The 15037-nt window shown below is 36.0% G+C and overlaps 1 protein-coding gene across 12 annotated transcripts in view; it reads left to right on the forward strand.

Annotated features, from left to right (window-relative positions):
• SNX14 (sorting nexin 14) overlaps positions 1-15037 on the forward strand; it is a 93619-nt gene that overhangs the window by 70630 nt on the left and 7952 nt on the right. For all 12 annotated transcript variants that reach the window (XM_023205223.3, XM_023205225.3, XM_023205226.3 and 9 more), the window contains 5 exons: positions 7376-7416; positions 7540-7659; positions 13363-13486; positions 13756-13920; positions 14096-14191. In XM_023205223.3, the coding sequence (XP_023060991.2) occupies positions 7376-7416; positions 7540-7659; positions 13363-13486; positions 13756-13920; positions 14096-14191 (546 nt within the window). The remainder of the gene's footprint in view (positions 1-7375; positions 7417-7539; positions 7660-13362; positions 13487-13755; positions 13921-14095; positions 14192-15037) is intronic.

Raw genomic sequence — 15037 nt, forward strand, 5'->3', positions numbered from 1 at the left:
AGCTGTGGTATTTGAAATTTCTCATTAAATATCTCAAAAAGACTAGATCTGTTGACATTTAACTTAGTTTAAGACTGTTGCATTTTTCCACATCTTTAAGTTATATCATGCTCTTCCTTTTTTGTATTATAAAGCATTATAAATATTCCTTAAAACCTAATTTTTGGGTCACTTGTAGTAATTTAGGTAAGTAAACTTTGTATAAACTAACTTTTAATTAACTTGAATTAATCTTAATGTCATTCTGAGCAAATTTCATTTCATGGTACTTCTGTACATGAATTTTATTTAAAGTTTAATTGTTGGCTATAAAACTAGCATGGAATGTACACATGAGATTGTGGTAACATTTCTGCTTTGAATATCGTTGTTAATTTGTTTTGAAGTTTTCATTAGTAACTTAGAAAACTAATTTGGGTTTTTGATCTTTAATTTCAAAGTAACTTTATAATTAGTAAAACCATTTTGCAGTTAGTAATTGCCTTATTTCTACTAGTACTATTGTAAAGGAAATTAAGATATGTCAGAAAGCTTATATTTGCTCTATTTTTTAAAATATTAATTTTTATTATCACAGAGAATCTATAGTCAAAGCACAGTTTGCTGGGATACTGAAGACATTATTATATTTTTACTATTAGAGATGGAAGTTAGTATTTCCTGAAGATAATGTCTCAAAATGTTTTTGTGTTGTAATACTTGAGCACTTAATTTCAGCTATCACTTTTGGATGAATTATTTATTATAGTTTGTCTAAATAGCAACGAGTTCAACAGAAATCCAGATAGATCATCTTCTCTAACCACTAATATAGTACATACATTATAAGTACATGTATAAAAAATGGAAATATAAAAAAAGGATTCAATTAAATGTAGTCTGAAATTTTCCAAAGAATCATCTCATAAACCCCTGGCATGCCTCCATTCTGTTTTAAAAACTGTTGCTTAATTACTATTCCACCTGCTGGTTATCAGTGATTGGATTTTTTTTTTTTTTTTTTTTTTTTGGTGTGGTAGAGTCTTGTTCTGTCACCCAGGCTGGAGTGCAGTGGTGTGATTTTGGCTCACTGCAGCCTCCACCTCTCAGGTTCAAGCGATTCTCCTGCCTCAGCCTCCCAAGTAGCTGAGATTACAGGTGCCCACCACCACACCCAGCTAATTTTTTGTAGTTTTAGTAGAGACGGAGTTTCACCACATTGGCCAGACTGGTCTCGAACCCCTGACCTCAGGTGATCCATCTGCCTTGGCCTCCCAAAGTGCTGAGATTACAGGTGTGAGTGAGCCACCATGCCCGGCCAGTGATCTCGTTGTTAACAGAGACATCTTCTCACTCCTCAGTTTTCTTGACCTCCTCTGCAGCACTTTCCTTTAGAAATTCTTTGCCTTTGGCGTTCATTATTGCATATTATTATCTTAACTGTTTCAGTCCCATCACTACATTTCCATTTTACACAATCCTCCCTTATCTCTATACACGTAAATATAGGTGTTTTCCAAGCTCTGTCCTCAACTTTCCTCTTGCCAGTCTCCACAGAACCTATTATTTTAATTTTTACCTATATGTAAATGTTTATTTTTCTTTCTTTTTTTTTTTTGAGACCGAGTCTTGAAATGTCGTCCAGGCTGGAGTGCAGCGGCGCCATCTTGGCTCACTACAATCTCTGCCTCCCAGGTTCAAGCAGTTCTCCTGCCTCAGCCTCCCTAGTAGCTGGGACTACAGGTGCACACCACCACGCCCAGCTAATTTTTATATTTTTAGTAGAAACGGGGTTTCGCCATGGTGGCCAGAATGATCTCGATCTCTTGATCTCGTGATCTGCCCACCTAAATGTAGTCTGACCTTTAGTTATACCTTTCTGATACCCAGTTGAATGTCACCATCTGATCTCCTATCATCTTTTCAGAACCAATGTGTAATTTTGTTAATGATGCTACAGTCATTTCAGTCATGCTTGAATTTTTACCATTACCTCTTGAATTTTCTCTCCCATGCTGTCACTACACATCTTTTTTTTTGGAGATAGAGTCTCTGTCTGTCACCCAGGTTGGAGTGTGGTGGTGTGATCTCAGCTCACTGCAACTTCTGCCTCCTGGGCTCAGGCGTTCATCCCACCTCAGCTTCCTGAGAACTACAGGTGCGCGCCACCACACCCAGATAATTTTTGTATTTTTAGTAGAGATGGGGTTTCACCATGTTGTTCACGCTAGTCTTGAACTTCTGAATTCAAGTGATCCACCTGCCTCAGCCTCCCAAAGTGCTGAGATTACAGGTGTGAGTCATTATGCCCTGCCTTACACATCTTTTTAGTTCCCAGATTCTGTAATTTTTTCCTATTTGGTGTCTAACTCATGTCTTCCTCTTCATTCCCTTTACTCTTTCCTTAGTTGAGTTTTCATTGCCTCTTATTTGAACTGTGCTAAGTTTCCTATCTAGTCTTCTGGATTCCCATCCTCCTCCTGCCCTCTATCAGTTTATCTTATATAACACAGCCAGATTAATCTTCCTAAAGTACATGTTTGACCATATCTAAAATCATTTGGTTTTTTTTTCTTTATTAACTTAGAAAAATCTTTATTGTTTAATATGGAACCCTCTGAAAATCACTATGTGCTTTGATACCAATATATCATACCGTATTATTTCTTACTACTTCCTTTCATACTTTAGTAAAATTGAATCCCCTGTGTTCTTTTGCTCCAGTGCCTTTGTTTATACTCTTTTCTTCTACTTTAAATGCTCTTCCATATTACCCATCTTTGAAGATCCAGCTGAAAGAAAGGAATGGCTGGTTCTTCGTAGGGAAACAGGGAAGCCTTTCTTAGGAAGGTATAATTTGTTTAATCTTGAAAGAGTAATATAAATCAGCAGGTGATAGATGATTTATATTACTATAAGAGACTGGCATGTACAAGAGGCATGAAAGAGGGAATCAGCTGGTAATGTTTGGAGTGTCTTGAACGTAGAGTACATGTAAGAGAGTGAGACTAGAAAGATAAGTTATGGCCACATGTGTCATGGTAAGGAATTTGTACTTGATCATCTAGGCAGGGAGAAAGAGACATTGATAGATTTTAAACAATGAAATCTAATCGGATTTAGGTTTCAGAAATCCAACTTTGGCAGCAGTTTGAAGGAAGATACTAAAGGTACTTAGAATCAGTATCTGGGAATAAACCTAGTAGAGTATGTGTGTGCATGACCATTATAGAGAAAATTGTAAACTTTTATTGAGAGATATTAAAGAAGACCCAAGAAAATAGAAATCATATTCATTGTTTAGAAACCACAATATTGTCAAGATGTAAATTTATCCCCAAGTTGATTTCTAGCTATAATACAGTCCCAATCAAAATCAAACAAGTTGTGTATGTGTATATACCTTGAAACTGAATCTGTAATTTATATAAACATGCATAGGACCAAGTAGATAACACACTTTAGAAGAAGAACAAGGTTGGAGAGCTCTATCATATGTCTTGACTTATAACACTAAATTAATCAGTAGACCCTGGAACAGAACAGAGAACCCCAAACCTATCTGTACGTCTGTGGACACTTGATTTGTGAGCATGGCCCTGCAGAATGGGGAAGGAGTCAACTTTTCAAGAAATGCTACTGGGACATTGGGTATACATTTGAACTCTTAAGAAGTAGCCATATTTAAGTAGACTAGAGTCCTATATAGAAACCTGTAAAGATATTAGAAGATTGCAGAGATAAATCCATATATTTACAGTCAACTAAATTTGACAGAGGTGTCAGGACATGGGGGAATGGATACCCTTTTCAGTAAATAGTGCTGGGAAAACGGGATATCCATATGCAGAAGAATGAAACTAGACCACTATCAATCATAATTAAAAAATCAAACTCATAGTGGATTAGCCTTAAATGTAAGACCCCAAATTATAAAACTGCTAGAAGAAAATGAGGGGAGAATGCTTGAAGACTTTAGGCAAAGATCTTATGGCTGAGACTTCAAAAGCATAGGCAGCAAAACAAAAATAGACAAATGGGGCTAGATTAAACTATTAGGTTGGTGCAAAAGTAATTACGGCTTTTGCCTTTTAAACAGCAAAAATCTCACTTTTGCACCAACCTAATAAAAGGCTTCTACACAGCAAAGGAAACAAGCAGCAGAGTGAAGAGACAACTGTAGAATGGGAGGAAATATTTGTGGATATTTTACCTGTATGTTTTGCAACTATTTAACCTGTACAACGGGAGAAAATAATTTGCAAATATTGCAAATTCCATTAGAAGACAATATAGTAGAAAAATGGACAGAAGAAAAATAATTTCACCAGCCTGGGCAACATAAGTGAGACCCTGACTCTACAAAAAACAACAACAAAAAATTAGCTGGGTATGGTGGCGTGCATGTGTAGTCCTGGTTGTTCCAGAAGCTGAGGCGGGAGGATCATTTGAGCCCAGAAAGTTCGAGGTTACAGTGAGCTATGAGCACACCACTGCACTCCAGCCTGGGTGACAGAGTGAGACCCTTTCTCTAAAAACAAAAGAAAAAAACACTTCACAAAAGAGGAAATCAGATGGTCAATAAATATATGGAAAAGTGCCTAATTTCATTAATAGGGAAATTCAAATTAGAATCATATTTGGGAAACACCACATTCACCAAAGTTTTTAAAAGTCTGATTATACTAAGTGCTAAGTATTGGTGCAGATGTAAAGCAACAGGAACTCTTATACACTGTTAGTAGGACTGACTATAAATTGAAAAACTACTTGGAAAAATTGTTTGGTATAAAAACTGAAGGACCCAGTGGTTCCTTTCTCAGATATATACTTTGGAGAATCTATCCATGTTTAAGAACGTTCGTAGTAGAGTTGTTTGTATAGCCCAAACTAGAAACAGCACAAATGTTCATCAGCAATTGAATGGACAGGTAAACTGTGGTAAAGTCATAACATTGAATACCCATATCATGAGGCTACTAGCAACAATGTGGATGAACTTTTAAAAATGTTGAATGAAAGAAACAAAACATGAAAGAATACGTACGGCCTGATTCTTTTTACATAAACATCAAAACAGACCAAACTAATATAAGCTGAACAAATCTGAATAAAATTGTTAAAAAATGGTTGGGCATGGTGGCTCACACCTGTAGTCCCAGCACTTTGGGAGACCAAGAGGGGTGAATCATCTGAGGTCAGGAGTTTGAGACCAGCCTGACCAATATGGTGAAACCCTGTCTATACTAAAAAGGCAAAAATTAGCTGGGCATGGTGGCGGGCGCCTGTAGTCCCAGCTACTCAGGAGACTGAGGCAGAGAATTCTTTGAACCCGGGAGGTGGAGGTTGCAGTGAGCCGAGATTGCACCACTGCACTCCAGCCTGGGCAACAGAGCAAAACTCCATCTAAAAAAAAAAAAAAAAAAAAGTTAAAAAATAATATAGCATTGGCTAGGTGCAGTGGCTCACACCTGTAATCCCAGCACTTTAGGAGGCTGAGGTGGGTGGATCACTTGAGGTCAGGAGTTCAAGACCAGCCTGGCCAACATGGTGAAGCCTTGTCTCTACTAAAAATACAAAAATTGGCTGGGCTTGGTGGCATACACCTATAATCCCAGCTACTTGGGTGGTCTAGGCAGGAGAATTGCTTGAAACTGGCAAGTGGAGGGAGCCAAGATCATGCCACTTGCACTCCAGCCTGGGTGACAGAGTAAGACTACGTCTCTAATACTACTACTACTACTACTGCTACAGTATAAAAGCAATATTTCTAAATATATTTTATTTTTTATTCATCATTTTTTTTGAGACAGAGTCGCACACTGTTGCCCAGGCTGGAGTGCAGTGGCACAATCACAGTTCACTGCAACCTCAAATCCTGGGCTCAAGTGATTCTTCCTGCCTCAGCCTCCCAAAGTAGCTAAGACTACAGGTACACACCAGCACACCTGGCTAATTTTTAAATATCTGTAGAGATGGGATCTCGCTATGTTGCCCAAGCTGATCTTGAACTCCTCTCTTCAATTGATCCTCCCACCTTGGGTTCCCAAATTGCTGGGCTTACAGGCGTGGAGCCACCTTGCCTAGCCTCTTAAGTATGTTTTATATGATGTAATCGGAAGTAATGTATGTGGAACTAAATCAGTGAATTAAATAATGCAGGGGGACATTTGGCTTCTGTCTGTACCCACCCCCCCCCCCAATCAATACATTTATTTAAGTCAAAATATTTAGTGTGTGTGTATCTTTTTATTAGGTGAAAAAAGTGAGGACAAAATATTTGGTTATATATGGTGTCTAGGAGATTTGAATATTCCTGATTACTGACTAGATTTGATTGAAGAAGAAATGATTAAGGATGATCCAAGTTTCTGTTTAAATAACTGGATGAATGCTGTTACTTGTTGGAATAGGGGCTACATTAACAGTAGTTTTGAACTTACTGAGTTTATAGAATCCAGTTGAAGTTTTATAAAGTAGGAGAGTCCAGGAGACAGGCAGGGATTAAAGATTTGAATTTTATTTGAAATCAGATTGAGCAAATAATTTGGCTCAGTAAGAACACATAGAAGACAAAAAAGCATAGGATGAAATCATATAATTTAAGGAACTTGGGAACATTCTAAGGAGGAGGTGTTATGAGAACCAGAAATACCAGAAATAGCCAAGTGGGAAGGTTGGGTGGTTTGCCTGTCACAAAATAGTATTTTTATTCTTTATTATTAATGTCCCTTTCTGTTGCCATAAATCTACTTTTTCCCAATTTGTTTGGAAAGCAGTTTAAGTTGTATTTATCAGTTTTGATTGATTTTTAACAGTCATTTCTAAATGCTGGAGAAAATCTCAAGATATTTGATGTTTTACAATAAGGGAACCTGGAGATCAAGAAGTAATTTTGGCAAACATAGGATTTAGAATAGAAATTCTTAATCTGAAATTCAGAATATAAACTACTGAAATAGTTTTAAATATTGAGGCAATTCTTAAAACTTTTTTTTGACTGGCCTTTGCATATCTATTTAGATACCATTATATATTCACTGTTACTTTAAATCCTTTGAAAATATTTCTTATGGAAATTTTCACAAAAGTAGACAAAATTATGTAATAAACTTCTCACTCAATTTTGTTATCAACCCTTGGCTTATTCCATCCCTTCTCCTACCACCTACCTCACTGGATCATTTTAGAGTAAATCCCAAATATTGTATCTATAAATATTTCAGGCTACCATATTTATTGAAATTTCCATAGAGTGTGAAGTGGTCAATCATAAATACTTTTTACAGTTTTAATTTGGCTATTTCGTATTTAAAATTACCTGGTAAAGTATTCATATGAGCAATTATGAAGAGTTTTATGCCTTCCTAAAATAATGTTTTACTTTTAATTGCAGGGAAAATTATAAAATCTGTTCCTGGAAAACTAATGAAAGAGGTGAATAACTGATTTATGTGTGTTCTATAACATAATCATAAACATATTTAAATATTGATAAATTTTGATGGATTATGTACTAAAAATTATTTTTTATTTTCTTACAATAATCTGTCACCACAGAAAGGTCAGCATTTGGAACCTTTTATCATGAATTTTATTAATTCATGTGAATCTCCAAAGCCTAAACCAAGTAGACCAGAACTGACCATTCTCAGCCCTACTTCAGAAAACAACAAGAAGGTACTGCACATTGCATTAAAGAACCATTAAATTTTAAATTGCCCTACTAGAGATGACTTTTTCATTATTGGGAGAATGAATACTTTGTTAATGAAATGGATTGAGCTATACATTTCCTTTATGTGGAAATCAGTTGCACAGTATACAGAGGGTATTGTGTATACTTACTTGGTTCTTTGCTTTAATATGGTAAATGTTTCTTTGGATACTATATTTGCAAACTTATGCCACTTCTGTATTTGGGGATTTTTAAAAGTGATTTTCTTAGGTTATATGTCACCAACTTTCAATAATAATAAATTAATTGCTATACTGTGTTTATGTTTATTGGATGGCATTACCTAATTTTCATGGCTTATAAAGTATTTTATCCATTCATTAAACAAACGTTTTATTACATGCCTACTATTGAGTGCTAGGCACTGGGAATATAAAGATACATTCCTTGTCCTCAAGAAGCTGTTTAGTGCCAAGGTGTAGTGCCAGCATGGGGAGCTATGGGAGCTCAGAGGACCTCCATCCTTATTTTTGTTAATACTTTGAATAGTATCTTTAATATTATTAATATTTTCATTTTTATAACTTTCTGGTATATATAGATAGAAATATTTTTATTTAGTAATGTTGCTAGACTTAACATTAGTTTTAGTAATATCTGGTGATTCTTTTATATGTACACAATTGTCACAAATGATTGCAGTTTTGTTTTATTCCTGACTAGGACTGCTATATACAAAGGAAATTATTTAATTATTTCACCGTTGAATAGTATAGTGTAGCTTTTTTTGTATTAATAGATAACCTTTATAAGATTAAGGAAGCTACCGGGTGCTGTGGCTCACACCTGTAATGCTAGCACTTTGGGAGCCGAGGTGGATAGATCACTTGAGGTCAGGAGTTCGAGACCAGCCTGGCCACCATGGTGAAACACTGCCTCTACTGAAAATACAAAAATTAGCCAGATGTGGTGATGGGTGCCTGTAATTCTAGGTACTCGGGAGGCTGAGGCAGGAGAGTCGCTTGAACCCAGGAGGTGGAGGTTGCAGTGGGCTGAGATTGTACCACTGTACTCCAGTCTGGGCGACAGAGCAAGACTGTCTCAAAAAAAAAAAAAAATTAAGGAAGTTTACATTCATGTTTATGGGTAGAAATAGCCTATAATTTTTCTTTCTCATTCTGTCCTTGTTAGGTTTTGGTATCAAAGTTTTGTTAGTGTTTTTTATTTTTGGTAGACTTTTTATAAATATTTGGTAAGAGTTGGTAAAGTCATCTAGGCCTGCAGTTTTGTTTGTAGGAAAATTTTTTATAACCAATTTAATTTCTTTAACAATTTTAAAATTCTTCAGGTTTGTTACTTCATGAGTCAGTTTCAATAGGTTATATTTTTTGACAAATTTTGTACTTTAAGTTGGTAAGGTTATTGGTGTGAAGTTGTCAATAATTTTGTCTTTTCATTGATTCTGACATCTGTAGCTATGTCTCTTTGTTCTCGACATTTTATCTTTTGGCTTTGTTGAGCTTTTCTGTCAGACTTTTAAAATTACCTTTATTTCTGTTATTTTGAAAAATTCTTTGTATTTCTTTGGGCTTTTGTATTATAGTTTTAACTTCTTGTGGTGAAACTAATGCTTAACTTAGCCTTTCTTTTCTAATGTAAGCACTAAAATGTGTACATTTTTCTTTAAATCTGTTTAAACACTGGCTTGTAAATTTTAATGTGTGGTATTTTTGTTATTCAGTTCAGAATGTTTTATTATGATCCCCTCTTTGACCTCTGGGTTATTTATAATTTTTTTTTTTTTTTTTTTTTAGTTTACAAACATTCTTGAATTTTCAGATTGTTCCTTTATTGTTTTTATTGATCCTAGTTTAATTACGTTGTGGTCAAAGAATACATTCCATGTGATGTAAGTTTTCCATTTCCAAGAACAGCGACCTCATTGCTTTCTGACTTGACTAACAGCTTGTCATTTTTTCCAAGTTTTACTACAGACTCCTGCCATTTATCCAGCCTCCACCTACTCCTAGCTTCCAAAGCTAATACCATGTATTTTAGGTTTATGTTATGGCAACACCCTACTTTTAGGTACAAATCACTTAAACATTGTTGTGTTACAAACCACTCCAAAAGTGAATGGTTTAAAACGACTCTCTTATTTGCTTATGATTCTGTGGGTCAGCAGTTTGGACTCAGCTTAGCTGCATTGTACTTCTGGTCTCACTTGGCCTGCAGTCTTAGAGCTTCTTGAATTGGATGGCCAAAGGTGGCCTCATTCACATGTCTGACTGTGTAGGTTTCCTGTTGGCTGGGCAGTGTGTCTTCAGCAAGCAATTCTGGGCTCTCATGGTACCAGCATTCTAAGAGGGCTTACCCCAACACACAACTTTCCAGGACTCTGTTGAACATTTTGCTCAACATTTGTCCCAAAGCTACTCATGTAGCCAAGCCCAGAGTTGGTGTGGGAGGGGACTGTACAAGAGTTTGGCTATAGCGAAGCATGATCACTGGGGGCTGTTACTTTTTTTTTTTTTTTTTTTTGAGGCAGAGTCTCGCTCTGTCCCCCGGGCTGAGTGCAGTGGCCGGATCTCAGCTCACTGCAAGCTCCGCCTCCCGGGTTCACGCCATTCTCCTGCCTCAGCCTCCCGAGTAGCTGGGACTACAGGCACCCGCCACCTCGCCCGGCTAGTTTTTGTATTTTTAGTAGAGACGAGGTTTCACCGTGTTAGCCAGGATGGTCTCGATCTCCTGACCTCGTGATCCGCCCGTCTCGGCCTCCCAAAGTGCTGGGATTACAGGCTTGAGCCACCGCGCCCGGCCAGGGGCTGTTACTTTAACAGTCTATTTCAGTTTACCAGTTTTGAAAAATTCTCAGCTATTGTTCTTTAGATATTGCCTTCTCTCTATTCCCTCTCTTATCTCCTCTGTTTTAGTTGTTCTGTTTTCATTTAGTTATCATTCCGTTTTCCATATCTCTTAAGCCTTCCTCCATATTTTCTGTCTTCATTTTCACTACTTTTTGGTGGTCTATGTTAACTTTTTCTAATCTGTCTTCCAGCTCTGCCTCTTCAATGTTGTCTGATCTTCTGCATAAACATATCTAAACCTAAAAAAAATTGTTACTGTGTTTCGTATTTTTAGAATTTGTTTGATATTCCCCCCAGGTCTACTATGATTTTAAATAATGGTTTACTATTAGCTGCAGATGTTTTCCAGCAAAACAGATTCATTGCATTATAAAACCCTGGTTGGTACTTAAGATTCTTGAATAGTAAATGCACACGCAGATCGGGAAGAGCAGGAGAAGATAACGTATCCAGTGCTCTGAAGAATATAGTGGCTGAAAACTTGGCTTACGTTGATTTTGTTTGTGGTTTGTCAACATTAATGCCCATTTTGCTTTCCTTGATCCTCAGTTTATCTTTATTGAACATGAAAATTCAATTAAATGTCATTATAAAATAAAAATGTTAAAATGTTCAAAAGGAGAAATTGAGATATGAGCCCTAATTCTTTCCTCTCCTCTGCTCAGGCATCTTAAGTGTCTCTTAGAGAAAGTCTTCAGCCCTCCTCAGTAATAGCTCTGTCTCCTAAGAAACAGACATAGTGTAGTTCATCAGTCTTAGTAATATTTGTCTTCTCCCTCAGGATTATTGAGATTGATATTCAAAACTGCTTGAAAAGATGTGAGAGATTCTTGTGAAATTCTTTTCTAGGTGGCCTTCACTATATATGCATACTTTCGTGAATGATGAAATATGAAAGACCTAATGGGTATGATTTCAAAGGATTAACCAGGCTGAACATAGGGAAAGAAAAATTATATTGGAGTGTGAATTTTAGTACATAGGGAATATGTTTGCAAAGTAATTTATGAGTTTGGTCAAACTGGATATTTGCTTTCCTGGTGACTAATAAATGGGCCCAATCTTTTGGGAAATAAATCGATACTATGTAACAGAATAAATCAGGTGTTTATGCTCTTTGACCTCAGAACCTGAATGCTAGGAATTTGTCAGGGAGAAAAATAAGAGAAGAGCTTATAGCATGTAAAGGTGTTTATTAAAATATTGTTTACGTAAGTGAAAAATTGGAAACAACATGAAATTCTAACATTTTAGGAATGATTATTTTAAGGAAAATCCATTCAAGGAATGTTTTGCAACAGATGAAATTGTGCTTATGAAAACTATAAAGCAACATAAAGATATTTGATACGGTGCTAAAAGTAGGATGTGATATTTTTTGAACCTCATTGATTTGTGGCTATGTATATAGAGAGTACAAGTTAATATGCAAAAGTTTAATAGTAATGCTATTAGGTGGTTGAGTTTTAATTTAAAGGTTTAAATGCCCCTTTGCTCTGTGTCACTTTATTTAGCCTTAGTGATTATTATCAACAGATGTAATAAACTATATATCTCTTTATTATTCCAACTTTTATTTTAGATTTGTGTTTAAAAATAATGCAAACTGTGCTGAAAATACAGAGGGAAAACAAAATTGAGTTGTTTTTCCCCTCTATTTTCCAGACTTACTGTATAATATCACTGTTTTTCAATTAAAAAAATTAAACTGAAAATTTAAAAGAGTAGAGGGAATAATATATCAGAAGAGAGAGCCCTTTTCCTATTTTTTGGGTTGTGGAAAAATGTTTTAAGTTTACGCCTCAGCGTTAATAATATCTGACATAAGAGCCAATAGAATATATGGTCTGTTCTCAGGATACTTTTCTAGGAGGCTTTAAAAAAAATACATCTTCGGATAAAAGTGAATACACTTTCCTCCACAGTCTCCTTATCTCTCCCCCCCCCTCCCCTCGGCTCCCCTCCCCACTTTTTTTTTTTCCCCCCCCACAGAGTCTCACTCTGTCACCCAGGCTGGAGTGCAGTGGTGTAATTTCTGGCTCACTGCAACCATTAATTCTTAATATCTTGGTTCCCGCCCTGCCACACATTGATTAGGCCTTTCTGGGATTTGAATATTGTCCAGATAAATTTCATCTGAAGCTGGATTTTTACCTCTACTCATAGTGATTTATAATCTTTAAATCATGTTTGTGTTTTTTTTTTTTTTTGACGGTCTTGCTCTATCACCCAGGCTAGAGTGCAGTGGCATGATTTTGGCTCACTGTAACCTCTACTTCCCAGGCTCAAGCTATTCTCCTGCCTCAGCCTCCCAAGTAGCTGGGACTACAGGCACGCACCACTACACCTGGCTAATTTTTTTGTATTTTTAGTAGAGATGGGGTTTCACTATGTTGGCCAGTCAGATCTCAAACTCATGACCTCAGGTGATCTGCCTGCCTCGGCCTTCCAAAGTGCTGAGATTATAGGTGTGAGCCACTGCCTGGCCTAAATCATTAGTTTTAAAGTTAGCTATCAATAATATATTTGTACATCTTTTTATGTTAACTTTTGTGGTATATAAAAACAAAGGAGGGGTCTTTTATGGATGATGAATTATGGACTGTAACTAAAATGAATATTTTAGTTTTTATGTAATATTTTTGGGGAACATGTATTTTTTATTGCAATTTGGGGCATAAATGGGGAATTTTAGAAACATATATTAACGTATCTAATATTCTGTTTTGATTGGAAAAGGTTTAAATGCCTTTGCTGTGTGTCACTTCATCCTTATTGATTATTGTCAGCAGATGTAATAAACTATATATCTCTTTATTATTCCAACTTTTATTTTAGCTTTTCAATGATCTGTTTAAAAATAATGCAAACCGTGCTGAAAATACAGAGAGAAAGCAAAATCAGAATTATTTTATGGAGGTGATGACTGTAGAAGGAGTCTATGATTACCTGATGTATGTAGGTAAGATCTAAGTGGTTTAAGACTTGTTTTTCATTCGTCTTACTTCTGTGATGCAAATAATGTTCTTGAGTATTGCCCCATCATAACTGTTTTTTTAATTGAAGATACCTTTCATAATAATTCAATACAATTGTCCTTGATCATATTGAAGTTGCTAGTGTTTACAAATAAAAGATAGACCGTGGTCATCTGTGTTTTCTACATTGGCAAATTTTCAAAAATACCAATTTATCTGGAACAATGAGGTATCCCATTTGATCCTTTCTCAGGACGGGTAGTTTTCCAGGTTCCTGACTGGCTTCATCATCTCTTAATGGGAACTCGAATCCTCTTTAAAAACACCCTGGAAATGTATACTGACTACTATCTTCAGTGTAAACTAGAACAGCTATTTCAGGAGCACCGGTTGGTCTCACTCATAACACTTCTCAGAGGTTTGTATTTTCTCATGTGTTTGTTTCATATTTTGTGTACTCTGTGATTTTAATTGAATCTAAAAGGGGAAGAAATCTTGTTTTGCTTTGGTTTATTAGTATTTCTACTATGAGGAAATCCTTTGTGTATAAGTAGATGAAAATTCCAGAAATACTTCTTTTTACTCTTTTTTAGATGCTATATTCTGTGAAAACACTGAACCTCGCTCTCTCCAAGATAAGCAAAAAGGAGCAAAACAGACTTTTGAAGAAATGATGAATTACATTCCAGGTGTAATATTTAAGAAGTAACTTAATTTCATATAGATAAGCCGTCTGTTGAGGTCACAATGTATAGTAATTATTGAAGCTAATTTTTACTGTGAGTTTTCATTTTACAAATAGTTGCAAAGATCAGTTAAAATTAACACACTAGTTAAATAATTATTTCAGATGTTATCACTAAGACTGAGATGTTAGGACTTTAAAGCAAGGCTGTTGCTACTCACATAGTAGCCAGATTCATTCAAAAATAACTTATAGTCAGACTGGTCAAAGTGACATGTTGTGGGACCATTGAAAGCCTGTGTCCACTACACCATAAGAATAGCTCACTAGTGTGTATGACTAAAAGATCAGAATTCATTCATTGCGAATTTATTGAGCACCTTCCATATTCCAGGCATTATACAAAATGCAAGGGATATAAAAAATGTACTTGAGTAGCTCAGTCTAGAGGAAGACAGGCATATAGACAAAACATACATGTGGTAATAGAGGCATTTTCAAGTTACAGAGATATCACAAAGGAGGAGGATGGCCACCTCTTCTGTAAAGTTGGTAGGTTTGGGCCACTAAGGAAATGAATGGTAGTAACCTCTTACTGTGATGGGAAATAACAAGGAAGAAATGTCAAAGGGTCAAAGCAGATGATTCTTAGTTTAGAATATTTTGAATGAGAGGTGCCTATAAATTACTCAGGAGGAAGTGTCTGTTAAGCACGTAGACATTGAGGTTCAAAAGTTGGAGAAAAGGTGGTATAGGATAGATTAGTAGAGATATGGGAGCCATGTGTGATTAGATACTAAAGCACAGGGAGAAAGTATGGAGTAAGAAGAGAAAAGGGTGATTTCCAGTT

The sequence above is a fragment of the Piliocolobus tephrosceles genome, chromosome 5 (assembly GCF_002776525.5).
Source record: "Piliocolobus tephrosceles isolate RC106 chromosome 5, ASM277652v3, whole genome shotgun sequence".
In the NCBI taxonomy this organism is placed as follows: Eukaryota; Metazoa; Chordata; class Mammalia; order Primates; family Cercopithecidae; genus Piliocolobus; species Piliocolobus tephrosceles.